Here is a 16200-nt window from a genome sequence, read left to right on the forward strand (position 1 = left end):
CTGGTCTATGACGACCACTCAGGGTAGGCTGAACTATTCCTTTAAGTTTTAGTGGTTAGGTTAAGGTTAACTTGTCTGGGGAAGGTATTAGCTAACATCAGCATTATAATTAGCAAACCAAAATACTAAAAGCACCAAGATTAATCAAAATTGCCCCAAAGCTGACTTGAACATGCCACGTTCAGGTTGCCAGTCTTGGTTATACAACCTCCCCTCCCCTCCCCTACCCACAACCTACCACCTCGTGAGCTTAGAATGATAAGGTTCTATCTCCGTTTAGGGCAGTTCAGAGATATTGAGCGTCAAAGTTTTTACATTCCATTATGTTCTGTGAGATGGAACCTTTGTATTTTATGAATTACTAACTAAAAATAACACCACACAGGCATTAATAAACACCTAATGGATCAGATTATGTAAAAAACTAAATTTGGACAAAAATGGAGATAGAACCTTATAATTCTAACATCACAACCTGTTGTAGCAAAGAAAGATTATTATTACCTGATATGAGCATACACACAACAACTACTTTGGTGTGCAGGCACCCGTATCATATATAAGTGTCTGGCCTGTAATAAAGAGTAGGAAAGAGATTCAAAGTATTCTCACATAATTCACACAAACAGCCAAACATCCCCACCACATCCTCCTAAACACACACACACACACAGAGCTCACAGCCCTGTGGTGAACAGTGATGTCAGTGCCCTCCCAATCTGACCAATCTAATCCCAGAGTTTCTTGGGTATTGAAATATCTCCCAGGATACGAGGCAGGTTTACACCCAAGGTTTATCCAGACAATCCTTGCCGATCACGGCTTTTGGCTCTGCACTTGGCTGCCCTGTGACAGAGCCAGCTCTGCATGCCTCTGACAGCTCTGGCATCTCCCCCACTCCTCCCACCTCTCCAGAAACCTCCCGATCCCTCCCCCTTCCTCATCCTCTGTGATACTAAACAGGCAGCTTGATCTAGTGGAAGAAAGGGAGATAATGTGTGTGTGTGTGTGTGTGTGTGTGTGTGAGTGTGCCTCGGAATCTTGTGGCCTACAAACAGGTGTATGGTGACAGCACATGAAGGAGGTCTGTGATTTGGGCCAGTGAACCACGTATATCTCTTGTATTCATGTGCGACGGGTATTTCTTCCTCCATTTTTTGTGACCTATCTATCACAACCCCTGCAAGCTGCCGTGACGCTGGTGCATTTTTGGTGACAGGCGGCCGAGCACGAGCATTCTCCTGAAACAGACAGAGCACGAGCATTCTCCTGAAACAGACAGAGCCGGGGCCCCATTGTTGTTCCAGACACGTCGACATAAGCACAGCACTGCCTTCATCTCCAGCTTCCCTCATCTCCCAGCTCCTTCTGAGGACCCCTCTCATTCACTCACCTCCAAATTGCTTTTTTCCCTCCACTCCTGCTCCTGGGTAGGATTAAAAGGCTGCTTGGAGCCTCATGTTCCTCAGCCCCAGTGTGGCTGTTAATGACTTACTGTAGGTGTTCCACCATCAGCGAAGGCAACTGGTAATAGACTAGGGGGTAGACTTCTCTCCCAATTATGGCGCCACCATAAACATGTTTCTCTGAGCAATCTAATCCCAAGTTACCTAGGGTATTGAAATGTCTCCCAGGACGTGAGGCCGGTTTATACCCAAGGTTTATTCAGACAGTCTTTACTGAACAGACTTACTGCCTTGCACTGTTGGGTTAATTACAAATCCATATGCCTCAGTGTCATTTATAGATATATTTGATAATGCCCTGAAAGTAAATTATCTCAAGGAAACCCAATCAGTCTGACCTACGTTTCTCTCCCTGGCTTGTTCAGTTTAGTGGTAAAATATGACTTAGGAGGGGCAAAAAGCATGAAACAAACCGAGTCTTATCTCTCCATGTACGGGGCAACGCAATTCCATTAAACTCCACTGATGTTTTAATGAACTGGAGTGGCATCTCTTATCTAAGGTGCAGGGATGAGCTAATGGAAGTTCTGACACACAGTATTCCTCCATACCAACAACTGTGTGTGTGTGTGTGTGTGTGCGTGTGTGTGTGTGCGTGTGCGTGTGTGTGTGTGTGTGTGTGCGTGTGCGTGCGTGCGTGCGTGTGTGGTGTGCGTGTGCGTGTGTGTGCGTGTGCGTGCGTGTATGGTGTGTGTGTGTGTGTGTGTGTGTGTGTGTGTGTGTGCGACTGTGCGTGTGTGTCTGTGTTTGTGTTTGTTTTTGTGAGGGGCGGGATTGCATTATCCCCTCACAATGTAGAGTAGAGGAATGAGGCTGCGAGCCTCACAATGTAGAGTAGAGGAATGAGCGCTGCGAGCCTCACAATGTAGAGTAGAGGAATGAGCGCTGCGAGCCTCACAATGTAGAGTAGAGGACTGAGCGCTGCGAGCCTCACAATGTAGAGTAGAGGACTGAGCGCTGCGAGCCTCACAATGTAGAGTAGAGGACTGAGCGCTGCTGCGAGCCTCCAGCCGTGATTAAAGAAGAGCGTCAATCTGAGGTGCTGACCGACCGGCTGATGGGAACTCCATGGCGTGGCCGCAGCAGCACGCTCATCTGGACCCATTAGGGTTTTAGGGTTAGCCCATTAGGGACTGCCGCGTCTGCAAACAGGCCTGTCAGGATGACGACTGGCATAGGGTTGAGCCCTGGACTGTGTGTGGTTGTCAGAGCAGCCCACCGGATAGACCGTATCAGTGGTCTGGCTGGAGAGAAGGAGTTGATATGATATTGTACCTACAGTATTGTATTTGTTCTGGCTATTTACTGTTTTAGATTCAAAGTAGGCTACATGCTGTTGCGCAAACATTCACTGCAGGATAAACATATAGTTAAAGTTATTGTAGCTTGTTTAGTTGGGGGGTCGTGGGGAGGTAGTGGCGGTCAATTTAGCAGCCTTATGGCCTGTTGGTAGAAACAGTTTGGAAGCCTGTTGGAACGGGTCTGGATGCTGGTGTCCCTGATGATCTTCCCAGCCTTCTTCTTACACCTCTCAGAGTAGATGTCCTGCATGGCTGGGAGCTTGCGGCCCATGATGATGAACTGGGCTGTTTTCACCACCCTCTGTAGAGCCTTACGGCGGTGCAACTGCCGCATCGGGCGTTAATACAGCCAGTCAGCCAGTCAGAATACTCTCTGTGATGTTAATACAGCCAGTCAGAATACTCTCTGTGATGTTAATACAGCCAGTCAGAATACTCTCTGTGAGGCGTTAATACAGCCAGTCAGAATACTCTCTGTGATGTTAATACAGCCGTCAGAATACTCTCTGTGATGTTAATACAGCCAGTCAGAATACTCTCTGTGATGTTAATACAGCCTGTCAGAATACTCTCTGTGATGTTAATACAGCCGTCAGAATACTCTCTGTGATGTTAATACAGCCAGTCAGAATACTCTCTGTGATGTTAATACAGCCTGTCAGAATACTCTCTGTGATGTTAATACAGCCAGTCAGAATACTCTCTGTGATGTTAATACAGCCAGTCAGAATACTCTCTGTGATGTTAATACAGCCAGTCAGAATACTCTCTGTGATGTTAATACAGCCGTCAGAATACTCTCTGTGATGTTAATACAGCCGTCAGAATACTCTCTGTGATGTTAATACAGCCTGTCAGAATACTCTCTGTGATGTTAATACAGCCTGTCAGAATACTCTCTGTGATGTTAATACAGCCGTCAGAATACTCTCTGTGAGGCGTTAATACAGCCAGTCAGAATACTCCCTGTGATGTTAATACAGCCGTCAGAATACTCTCTGTGAGGCGTTAATACAGCCAGTCAGAATACTCTCTGTGAGGCGTTAATACAGCCAGTCAGAATACTCTCTGTGATGTTAATACAGCCAGTCAGAATACTCTCTGTGATGTTAATACAGCCGTCAGAATACTCTCTGTGATGTCAATACAGCCAGTCAGAATACTCTCTGTGATGTTAATACAGCCTGTCAGAATACTCTCTGTGATGTTAATACAGCCTGTCAGAATACTCTCTGTGATGTTAATACAGCCTGTCAGAATACTCTCTGTGATGTTAATACAGCCAGTCAGAATACTCTCTGTGATGTTAATACATTCTGTCAGAATACTCTCTGTGAGGCGTTAATACAGCCGTCAGAATACTCTCTGTGATGTTAATACAGCCGTCAGAATACTCTCTGTGATGTTAATACAGCCGTCAGAATACTCTCTGTGATGTTAATACAGCCGTCAGAATACTCTCTGTGATGTTAATACAGCCTGTCAGAATACTCTCTGTGAGGCGTTAATACAGCCGTCAGAATACTCTCTGTGATGTTAATACAGCCGTCAGAATACTCTCTGTGATGTTAATACAGCCAGTCAGAATACTCTCTGTGATGTTAATACAGCCGTCACAATACTCTCTGTGATGTTAATACAGCCAGTCAGAATACTCTCTGTGATGTTAATACAGCCGTCAGAATACTCTCTGTGATGTTAATACAGCCAGTCAGAATACTCTCTGTGATGTTAATACAGCCGTCAGAATACTCTCTGTGATGTTAATACATTCTGCCAGAATACTCTCTGTGATGTTAATACAGCCGTCACAATACTCTCTGTGATGTTAATACAGCCAGTCAGAATACTCTCTGTGATGTTAATACAGCCGTCAGAATACTCTCTGTGATGTTAATACAGCCAGTCAGAATACTCTCTGTGATGTTAATACAGCCGTCAGAATACTCTCTGTGATGTTAATACATTCTGTCAGAATACTCTCTGTGAGGCGTTAATACAGCTGTCAGAATACTCTCTGTGATGTTAATACAGCCGTCAGAATACTCTCTGTGATGTTAATACAGCCGTCAGAATACTCTCTGTGATGTTAATACAGCCGTCAGAATACTCTCTGTGAGGCGTTAATACAGCCGTCAGAATACTCTCTGTGATGTTAATACAGCCGTCAGAATACTCTCTGTGATGTTAATACAGCCTGTCAGAATACTCTCTGTGATGTTAATACAGCCGTCAGAATACTCTCTGTGATGTTAATACAGCCGTCAGAATACTCTCTGTGAGGCGTTAATACAGCCGTCACAATACTCTCTGTGATGTTAATACAGCCGTCAGAATACTCTCTGTGATGTTAATACAGCCGTCAGAATACTCTCTGTGATGTTAATACAGCCGTCAGAATACTCTCTGTGATGTTAATACAGCCGTCAGAATACTCTCTGTGATGTATCTGGAGGATCTGCCAAGTTTAATCAGCCACTTCTGTGCTGACGCGCTGTCTTGATCACAGAGTGGGTGTGGTGTGACCATGTTAAGAGCTGTGTGTGGCCACACTGTCGTGGGTGAACAGCAGGGAGTACAGCAGGGGGCTGAGCAAACTGCCCTGGGGGCTCCTGTTTTAAGTGGATGAGGTGATGCTGCTTACCTTCACCACCTGAGGTATACCCATCAGAAAGTCCAGGATTCAGTTACACAGCGAGGTGTTGAGATCCAGGTCCCTGTGCTTAGTGACGAATTTGGAGGGAACAATGGTGTTGAATGTTGAGATGTTGTCAATAAACAGCATTCTCACATAGGTGTCCCTCTTGTCCAGGTGGGATAGGGCAGTATGCAGGGCTTAGGCGATGGCGTCATCTTTGGATCTATTGGGGCTGGTATGCAAACTGAAGAGGATCCAGAGTTGCAAGTAAGAATGAGTTGATGTGTGACTTAAACAGCCTCTCGAAGCACTTCATGATGATTGAGCTGAGTGCAACAGGGCGGTAGTCATCGAGTTGCAGTAGTCTGTATAAACTTGTTTGTCATCATGATTATTTTAGATTTAGATTATAGTTTAGATCATTAATCAGAGCACATTTGAAAAAGGTCTCTAGGTGCTTTCACCAGTATAAATAAAAGAGAAATTAATACAAATATTAATTAAATATGAAAGTGATTCATTTTTAGCCAACGATGAGACATGATACACTGGACAGGGGCAAAACCAACAAAAATCTTGCGCTTAAACACATAATTACATCTAGAATACAATACAATGTTTTCACCTCAGTTAAGTTCGAGCTGTCTCGATGTTCTGATCTGCGTGATTAATGTTGTAGCCTACAGTAAAAGCTTCAATCCATGCACCCTCTAGTGGATGCAAACAGAAGCCCACTTTGGCACGTAAGGAGGAGTTTAAGGGTGTGTTCTCGCTAGAACATTTGCTTCACTTGGAATCAGAGTTTAGGATACAATTTGCTTTGCTCTGCGTCGTTTAGAGCTGTGAGAACGAGCATTCGAAGTCGCTCCCGGAGCAAACATCCGACGGATGCTCCACTTGAAACGGGTGGTTTCGCTCCGGTTAGAAACGAGGCATCGAGGCTGTCCATAGGAAAACAACAGCGCATGCGTGTTGATCTGGATAAGAGCGGGACGAACGGGCAATTTAAACATTTTCTGACCAATCAACTACCACGTCTGTTGCTTCGATTACATGAAGGGCTGTGAGAACGCAAATCAGAGAAATAATTTATGCAACAATGTTGCAAACTCATCCACTTGCTCCAGCTCCATGATTCGGATTTTCATGTGAGAACATGACCTTAAATAATCTCAAGTTTGTTCAGGCTCTTCCCAGTGCCTTTCAGCTAATTGAATAGCTGGAGGCAGCCAGGTGTGTCTTGTTCATCTGTTTGCTCCTCAAACCTTGATGCATCTCCATCAGTCCCTCAGAGAACAAAAAGCACCATTCAACATGTTGTATGTACTGCCAAGGACCTCTCTGGATATAGAGATTCACATGCATTCAGTCTGAACTTTCACCAGACAGCAGCATGCAAGCCTTCTCTGATGGAAACATTGCGGATGGTTTAAGGGCTGAGAAATAATCAGTATTCCAGGTGGAGAGAGAGAAGGAGAGAGAGAGAGAGTCCGAAAGAGGTTTTGAAACAGCAGAATTCTGCTGCCGGGGAATCTGGTTTTTAATTTTCTGTGGTGGAATGAAAATCAACACATTGTACATTACATGGTCCAAAGCCGTTACTCTTTCTCAATTGCAAGATATAGTGACAAGAGAGCTGACAGTCAATATCAGGCCAACCTATCACTCAGTTACTGTATCTTTAATATGCATGTCTATGCTGTCATCAGTCAAATACTGTTAGGCTCTGGTAGAGGGCCTTAGCTTTTCCATTCAATTTTCCCCTTCAGAAGATGGGAGCTTTACAAGGCTCATATTGTTGACATTTCATTAATGTTTCAGTAGCATTGAGTGAGCACTGACAGCAAGCCAATAATATTAGATCTCTAGAATCAACCTTTTCGCTCCATCTCTGTTCAAGCATTTTACTCATATTCCTCCTTTAACAAATGGGTGTGTTTGTAAACCAATTGGGGTAGTGGTGGTCTAGTGGATAGTGAGTTGGACTTGTGATCGGAAGGTTGTGAGTTCAAATCCCGCCTGAAGCCACACCACTACTAGTGTGCCCTTGGGTAAGGCACTTAGCCCTCAGTTACTCCAGGGGGAATGTCCCTGTAATTCGTAATTGTAAGTCGCTTTGGATAAAAGCGTCTGCTAAATGGCAAAATTATTTAAATTATTTATTAATTATTAATGTGCAAGGCCCACCATGTATGGCTACTTACACATTCAGTGTGTTTAGTTATATTTTAAGGACGAAATCCATGAGGTCCAGCCTTTTTTTTGTCTCCAATTGCTGATAAAGGACCATGATTTCTGATGAATTGAAGTTCTGTAACTGAGATCAGCATACCCTATTGTCTGATTGGGGAGTGGTGACTGGGGATTGTCCTACTTTCCTAACTTCTGCACTCTACATGTTGATCAACTCCAGATACAAGGTTATTGAAAGAACAGACTTGAATAAACATAGCATTTCTGGCTAAATCCCTGTTCTCAGAGACATAGAAATGGACAGTAATGTGTGGGTTTCATTTAGAAACCATCTGGGAGGTGAGTCACAAGTCTTATATAGACTTAGTCCTATACAGCCATATGAGGCTGCTGCTGCTATAGTTAGGCTGAACTGGCAAAAACAGAAAAGCGCTTCCTGACAATACTTCCGTGCTGCACACATCTCACACTTTGTCACACAGTCACCGGTAACAATGCCCTGGCTTTTTAATTGCTTGTGCTGGGTAGGGGGGACGTGGGTGGAAGCAGGAGAACGTCAGATATATTTAAACTGCAGTTTCCCTCTTGTAACCCACAAATAAAAATTAACAAGACACAGTAAAAATAACCCAAGCTTCCGCAGTTTGGATGTTGTATTTTACAGAGGTTTTAAATGTGTGATGTGTATCATCTGAAGGGGTACTGTTCCTCAGTCTGAGGTTTTACAAGGCTGTTTTAATATGTACTGCAGAGAAGCATGATTAAGCATGATTAAAACTGAACTGAAGTATTGTTTTTTACAATATAGAGAAAGAGAGCAGTTTAGTAAGGCTTAATCATGAATTGAACATCATCTATTCAATTGGTCTATGACAAAAGAGTCAACTCCCCTACAGTACATTGACAGGACTGACTTGTCTTTCTCATCGTAACACTTTTGCCTTGGATATCCTTATACTGTACATACACACACTCTCCTTTGTTTCCTCTGTTCATTACATCCCTCCAGTGTTTGACAGTATACTGTAGGAGTAGAGCCTCCCCAACCCTCCCTCTGAACCTAGCAATCTCACAGGCTGAATATGCCATCTGCCAGATGCCTTTGATTTCATCTTGCCCCAGATCTGCACTGTAATGAGTGTGGAGGCCAATCAATAATTAACTGGAATTGGAATGAAAAAACATGGTGTGGGTAAAATAAAAGCAGTGTACTCATTGTCTTTCAAGGGCATTCTGATGTTACGCTATCCGGCATTCTTCTCTATTCTGTGTGTGAGCTGATTGCCTTTCCAAGCCTGACAACCACTGGGTTCTAATCACAGATTCAATTGCCTCAATTACCTCTACTGTAATGTGAACAAAAAAAACACTTGCTATTGAAATTAAGTGAATATGTAATATGTTATTCATTTACGTTGTAAGTAACTCAAAGCTGAAGGGTTTTGTATTTTTTAGGTAACTTGTGTTCATTATAAGGGGAGGCCAAAGTCTACCCATGGTGTCATCGTCAAGCATCAGTGAACTGAACATAACAATCCACATATTTAAATTTCACATTAGCAGAAATGGACAGAAAATGTTAAATAACCTCACCAGTTCCTCACAAGGCTGCAGTTCTAGGCTTTCAATCAAGTTTATTTGTACAGCACTTTTTACATACTGTAGGCAAATGTCATGAAGTGCTTCACACCAAAAGTGCTTCACACCATATTATGAACACTAGAACAGCCGTGGGTGGGGCCATTTGACCATGTGAGTAAAACAACATGTATATCTTTGCACTCGATCAAATTTCAGGACCCTCCTTTCATGACTTTTCCTATGTGTGTTCTACCACCCAGTATCCTTACATTTTCAAAATCACATGAGGATAAGCTAGTATAAAGCTATTTTGCAGTTTTTCGGTGTAAGAGGCAGGCTAATTTACACATGCGCCGACTAGTTGTCTTTGGCCCAATCCCGGTAAGCTGCCCCATCTGGCAACCCTGCACTCTAGATGCACTTGCTCATATCTTTGCCGGCTTCCGCTGCACAAAAACTTGAAAATGAATCCGGTTGTAACGTTATCATGTTATCCTATATATGTTATCATGTTATCATGTATATTATATATCATAAATCTAGATATACTTGCAGACAGTATACAGAGTAGACCTGTATCCTACAAAGACACTATTATTGTAAACAGTGCGCTGTCCTACTGCACATGCGGGTCTGTTCAGGACCGTGGAATGTTCACACAGGAGTCAATGTAGAACTGCCAAACCAAAAAAATTGATCTGTGTAAAAGATCGGAATTGAGCATCAAGACCTGCAGTGTGAACCTAGCCTTAGTTATGATTTTCAGCTGGTGCCTTTCCTTGCTGTGGTGTACTGCAGCTTTTTCTTCAATACTTTTTTCCTGTTTTATTCCACTTTATTACACATAACTTTATTTACATATGGACTCCATGTTTTGTCTGGATTATTTGAATTAATACCAAAGTCTGGTGCAAATTTCACATGGGCTCATTGGAAATACATTTGCTGGACAGAATGCTGATGTGTTCAATACTTATTTCCCCCACTGTAACACCAAATCATAGATCCCCAAAAGTAAGCCATGGAAGAAAAACAAAAAATCCCCAGAGGGGAGAGAAATATCGGGCACAGTAGCAAGGAGTTCCCTACTCCAGGGGGACCCATCCTCCTCTGACTGATTAGGTGCTGAACAGTAAACTAGTGTGGAATGTGGTGCCAGAGTTAAGGGCTCTATAGTGAAGGGCAGTTCTGCTGGGATCTGGGTGGGCAGTGTTACCTTCTTGTCTCTAGGGGGGAAAGAAGTAACAAAATACCGATGGTAAGGGTAAAATAAAGATATTTATTTGTGCCAGGACAATCATAATTCTTTGGCAACAATGAAAAGTAGAATCAGAACCAACAATAATAAATAAAAAGAAACAAACACATCCCTAGGATGAATGAATGAATGAATGAATGGTCTTTATTGTCATTGATATAGTACAGGTACCAAACAACGACATTTGGGAGGGGGGGCTCCCCCGGTGCTAGGAAAGAAAAAAAAACTAAAAAAACAAGTAGGGAAAGGAGCTGGTTTACATAAATAAAGGCTATGTACACTATCCACTATACTATACTGTACAGATAAAACGACTAGGGTTGTCATATTGCACATAGTGTTATTGCACATTCATTTAAAGTGTCGCAGTTTGCAGGCTTGAAATGTACACATTTGTGCCTCAGCACTACACCTGATTTTTCAATCCAGCAGCTGCCATCAATCCGTCCAGACTGTCCAGGGCCCAGAACCTAGGTCTTTGCTGTGTTCATGGTTTAGGCTGAATCAAAATAACAGTCACTATGTACAAACTTTAAAGTATACTGTGACTAGAAGTTCAAAGCTCAAAGTATCAACAAAATCTATTAACCAACTCAATAATCGAGTTACCACAAAATCTCTTAACAATCTGAACTAATCATAACAGAACCAAATGACATCTAACAAAGTACCATCCGCATGGAACAGAAAATGGTGGGAGCCTAACACAACAGCTGATGACGATTGTGGCTGATTGTCTTTTAACTCCAGAGGTCAATGACGATTCGCTGATTTGGCCCAGGTGACCCCCGCTGGTGGTTGGCCCCTGGACCAGGAAGACTCTCCTAGTTGTAAAATTAAAGAGATACACACACACACACACACACACAGACAAGGCCATTCTACTGATAGCCATCGGGTGGAGTAAACTCAGCCTGGACAAATTCAGGAACTGGAGTCTAGTTTTGCGGGGCTCAGCGCCCCTCGGACAAATAAGCACAAAGTGGACATCATAAGATTAGAGGCTGTGAACTGATACATTAAACAGTAGGAGAGACTCAGCATAAAGCACACCTGCCCTGAGGCCCCTGGCACATCTAAAATACATGGACAAGGCCAGCGTCTGCATAAACCACATCCATCCTGTCACAGGCCGGCCCGCCAGAGGGACATCAGGGGGGTAGAACAGTAGCATGAACCCAAGATGCCCAGATCCAGCACCCCGACCATCCGAGCCCGCACGGTACTGGGCCTGCACTGGGAGGGTCTACAGTAGAGGCCCCAACCAACCCAAGCCCGCATATTAGGCTATGTCCACACCAATACGTTTTTTTGATAAACGTTTTTTGTATATAAAAATATCACCTTCCAGACGAGCACGTTTATAAAATATCTGCATCCAGATGCATACGTATGAACGCAATATAAACGCTGTCATTGAGCATTCCACACCAGTAGTCGGCGATATAATTTTAACCCCATAGCTCCGCTGGCCAATCAGACGCCAGGAAAAGCTAAAGCGGTTCTTCCGCGTTACATCCGCGAAATACAAAATTCCAATCGTAAACAACATGCCGCCTCGGGGAGCAAAGGAGTCGTTCATTTGGACAGACAGTGAAGTAGAAGTATTGTTGAGTTTAACTATTGAGTACAAAGTACAAAAAACATATGCAACCATTGACTGGGAGTCTTGCCATTTTCGCAGTGTTTGAAACTTTTTGTTGGACAGCTCCTATGTTTGTAAATCCGTCAAGATGACATTTTATTTATTTTCTTACAATATTTTGGATGCACTGCAACATTACCCAGTGAAAAAACAAAATAAACATTCTTTATTGTACCTTTGAATTGTATGTCGTAATTATTATGTCGCAAATAATAAACAAAAATGTCTTCACTTACAGAAATAAGAGTGTGTAATAATCTACTGTGGCTCTCTACATTGTCTTTCTCTTATGCACCTCTCCTAGTAAGTAATGGCAAAAGCCCCCCAAAAAGAATAGCAATGAACAATTTACATAAACACAGAACAGGACTTCTGTATAATATCTTCACTTACAGAAAAGACTAATCTAATGTTCTCTTAAGTGTCTTTCTCCTATGCAACTGTCCTAGTAAGTGTCATAGTGTTGTAGTGTAATGTTGTGTAGTGTTGTATTGTATTGTAATGTAGTGAAGTGATGTACTGATTGACAGTGCATCTGTCTAGTGTAGGTCTGGCACTATGTGCAGTAGGAGGTTCTAATGTGAAGTCAGGACTGGGTTAGCGCATGCGGGTTACAGAAAACAGCTGCACTGCGCATCATCTACGCGCATGATGACTTGACGAATACAAAAAACTCGTCTATCTCGTCCAGACGTCAAAAAATATACAGCGTTTTTTAAGGATCTTCACTCTGGCAGGCGTTTTTAAACATCTTCGTTTTCAGGGGGCAAAAACTCGTTTGCGTCTGGACGAACCCCCCAAAACGAATAGAAAAATCCACGTTTGTCAAAAAAACGTATAGGTGTGGACAGGGCCTTAGAGGAGCCCACCCACCACTAAATGGGAAGAAAGAGCCAAGTTCGGCCCTGGCAGCAGATGCCGCACCCCTGTACCAACTATAAGGGCCAACACCAAGCACCAAGCTCCACCGGTGCAGGGCATTCCCTGCCCACAGACAATAACTTCTTAAATACAATTTTAAAGACTAGAATTTAAATAAATTCTAAAATATATTCTAAATGTGTTCTCCCATGCTGCGTGCTCCCATATGCACACACACACACACACACACACACACACACACACACACACACACACACACACACACACACACACTTGACACTATTAGCACTCTGAGATTTTATATGTAAAGTGCTTTTATAAATAAAATGTATTATTATTATTATTATTATTACTACCACTAAATTTCACCGCAGGCCAGATTTAACGGTAACATGTATTTGAATGTTTGAATAGTTAATATACCATGGTTACCATGGTTATCTCCTTTCCAAACTAGAAAGGATATATATATATATACACACACTATATGGACAAAGGTATGTGGACACACTTATCGTCTGGGGCTGTTTTCATGGTTTGGGCTAGGCCCCTTTCCAGTTTCAGCATGACAATGCCCCCATACACAAAGTGAGGTCCATAATGACATGGTTTGCTGAGTTTGGTCTGGGAGAACATGACTGGCCTGCACACAGACCTCTGACCTCAACCCCATCGAACACCTTTAGGATGAATTGGCACGCCGACTGCGAGCCAGTCCTTCTCACCCAACATCAGTGCCTGACCTCATTAATGCTCTTGTGGCTGAATGGGAGCAAATCCCTGCAACCATATTCTAAAATCTAGTAGAAAGTCTTCCCAGAAGAGTGGAAGCTGTTATAGCGGCAAAGGTGGGACCAACTCCATATTCATGCCCATGGTTTTGGAAAGAGAAGTTCAACAAGCACCTATGGGTGTGATGTTTGGGTGTCCCAATACTTTTGTCCATATAGTGTATATGTTAGGGTACATGTGGGAATACGGTACATGTGGGAAAACTAGGGTTAGGGTTAGGTGCTAGGGTGCTACGGTTAGGGTTACGGTTAGGGGTAGGGTTAGGGTTAGGATTAAGTCGACGTAGCACCTAACCCTAACCCTAGTTTTCCCACATGTAACGTATTCCCACATGGACCGTAACATATATACTGTACTCATATATGTTTGTATATTTGTATATATGTTTGTACAGTTTTCTGCATCTGAATGCAGCTCTCTAAACCTGCTGTCTTCTGCAATAATATGACTCTCTCCATGGAGGCAATCCTACTACATCCACAATAGGACTTGTAAGATAAGATTACGAGTAATGTATTAGTTGGCACTGCGAGTGTTGATTTGTTTGGTGTAATTCTCCGGTTGTTAGGTCCTCAATTGGAAAAAGGTGAATGGAAAAACAATAAGACAAAATAGTCGTCCACTGTTGCTGTTAGATAAAAAATGTCACTAGAATAAACAGGTTGTTGTTAAATCAAGTCACACCTCTGCTGAACAATTTGGGTAGCTTTTGTAACACATTCCTAACAATTCCAACAATAAGTTGTTTTCCATATGCCACTGTAGGCCTATGCCACACAGACAAAACGTGAGCGTACAGCCATGACAACGTTTTCAATGACGTACCTCCATGTCATGTGTGTAATATTCTTACGTCACATACTGCAAATGACACATTGTCGTCCCCTCATCCTTTAGTTCCTCCTGAGGACCCGGTGATCAGTGGAGGGCCGGTGGTGAGCCTGCGGGCAGGCGACCCTCTGAACCTGACCTGCCATGCTGATAACGCCAAGCCAGCCGCCTCCATTCTCTGGATTCGCAACAGTGAGGTCCTCAATGGGGCCATGTACTCCAAGGTAAGCATTGAGGTGTGTTTTAGGAAAGGGGAGGGAGTTTTTAAATGTGTTTTTGATGTTGAATTCATTGTTTTGTTATCTGTATTACTAGCCACCTAGCAATTTTACGAAGCTGACTCTAGACAGCTAGCTTTTTTTGACATGAATTAAGACACACACACAATCCTTTCCTTGAGGTTTGCTACATATAAAGTAGCCACTGTAAGAGCAATGCTATCTGTGACAGGTGATTACTTGGACCATCTAAGCTTTTGCCTCAACCTTCAGCCTTGTTTGAATGGAATGAATCCCCAGCAAATCTTATTTTTCTTTGGTTTCTATGTCCAAAACATGCAAATCATCTTCTTCTTCCCCTTCTCCTTCTCCTTCTCCTTCTCCTTCTTCTTCTCCTTCTCCTTCTCCTTCTTCTTCTCCTTCTCCTTCTCCTTCTCCTTCTTCTTCTCCTTCTCCTTCTCCTTCTCCTTCTCCTTCTCCTTCTCCTTCTCCTTCTCCTTCTCCTTCTTCTTCTTCTTCTTCTTCTCCTTCTCCTTCTCCTTCTTCTTCTTCTTCTTCTTCTTCACCTTCTCCTTCTCCTTCTCCTTCTCCTTCTCCTTCTCCTTCTTCTTCTTCTTCTTCTTCTCCTTCTCCTTCTCCTTCTCCTTCTCCTTCTCCTTCTTCTTCTTCTTCTTCTTCTTCTTCTCCTTCTCCTTCTCCTTCTCCTTCTCCTTCTTCTTCTTCTTCTTCTTCTTCTTCTTCTTCTTCTTCGGGATGTCCAAAACATGTTTGCCCTCTTCACCCAGCAAATACATCAATTCAAACTAATGTAAAGCTGAGAATGTCAGTGACATTGCAGAATGTTACACAGTGTGTGATCAACTCCAGAAACTATTCCCGTCACTACATTTGAAAGCTATTCCAAGAATATATGCTGCCAACCTAGCAACCCTAGCCCACACTTGAAACATCCATACACATACACAATCCTGGCATTGCCATCTAACCCTGCTGGCACTTCAGTGACACAAACCCTAGAGGCTAAACATGCAATCAATACTGACATGTGCTATTTCCATATAAATGAGGAGTCTAAGCAGCAGGCTCTTTTAAGGCACCAACTCTTCGCTACACTGTCTCAATCCATTATAGTTTTTTTTCAAGAGCAGATAAATACCATTGATTGGGCTAGGATACGCCATTTGAATAAAGCGATTGCAGAGGTGTCACTTGCTAATCGTAGGCGGAGAGCCCGCTTCTTGTCTTCACCTTCTCTCTGAAGCTGCAGAGGATGTGGGGACAGCTATAGAGGATGTGGGGACAGCTGCAGAGGATGTGGGGACAGCTATAGAGGATGTGGGGACAGCTGCAGAGGACGTGGGGACAGCTATAGAGGACGTGGGGACAGCTATAGAG

The 16200-nt window shown here is 43.1% G+C and overlaps 1 protein-coding gene across 4 annotated transcripts in view; it reads left to right on the forward strand.

Moving 5' to 3' along the window:
* The window catches only part of LOC308168339 (kin of IRRE-like protein 3), a gene marked incomplete at both ends in the record, with an annotated part of 240788 nt that overhangs the window by 170103 nt on the left and 54485 nt on the right, over nucleotides 1–16200 (forward strand). For all 4 annotated transcript variants that reach the window (XM_080542893.1, XM_080542894.1, XM_080542895.1 and 1 more), the window contains one exon: nucleotides 14654–14811. In XM_080542893.1, the coding sequence (XP_080399019.1) occupies nucleotides 14654–14811 (158 nt within the window). The remainder of the gene's footprint in view (nucleotides 1–14653; nucleotides 14812–16200) is intronic.

This window comes from Nansenia antarctica (genome assembly GCF_963989245.1).
Source record: "Nansenia antarctica genome assembly, chromosome: 12".
NCBI lineage: Eukaryota > Metazoa > Chordata > Actinopteri > Argentiniformes > Microstomatidae > Nansenia > Nansenia antarctica.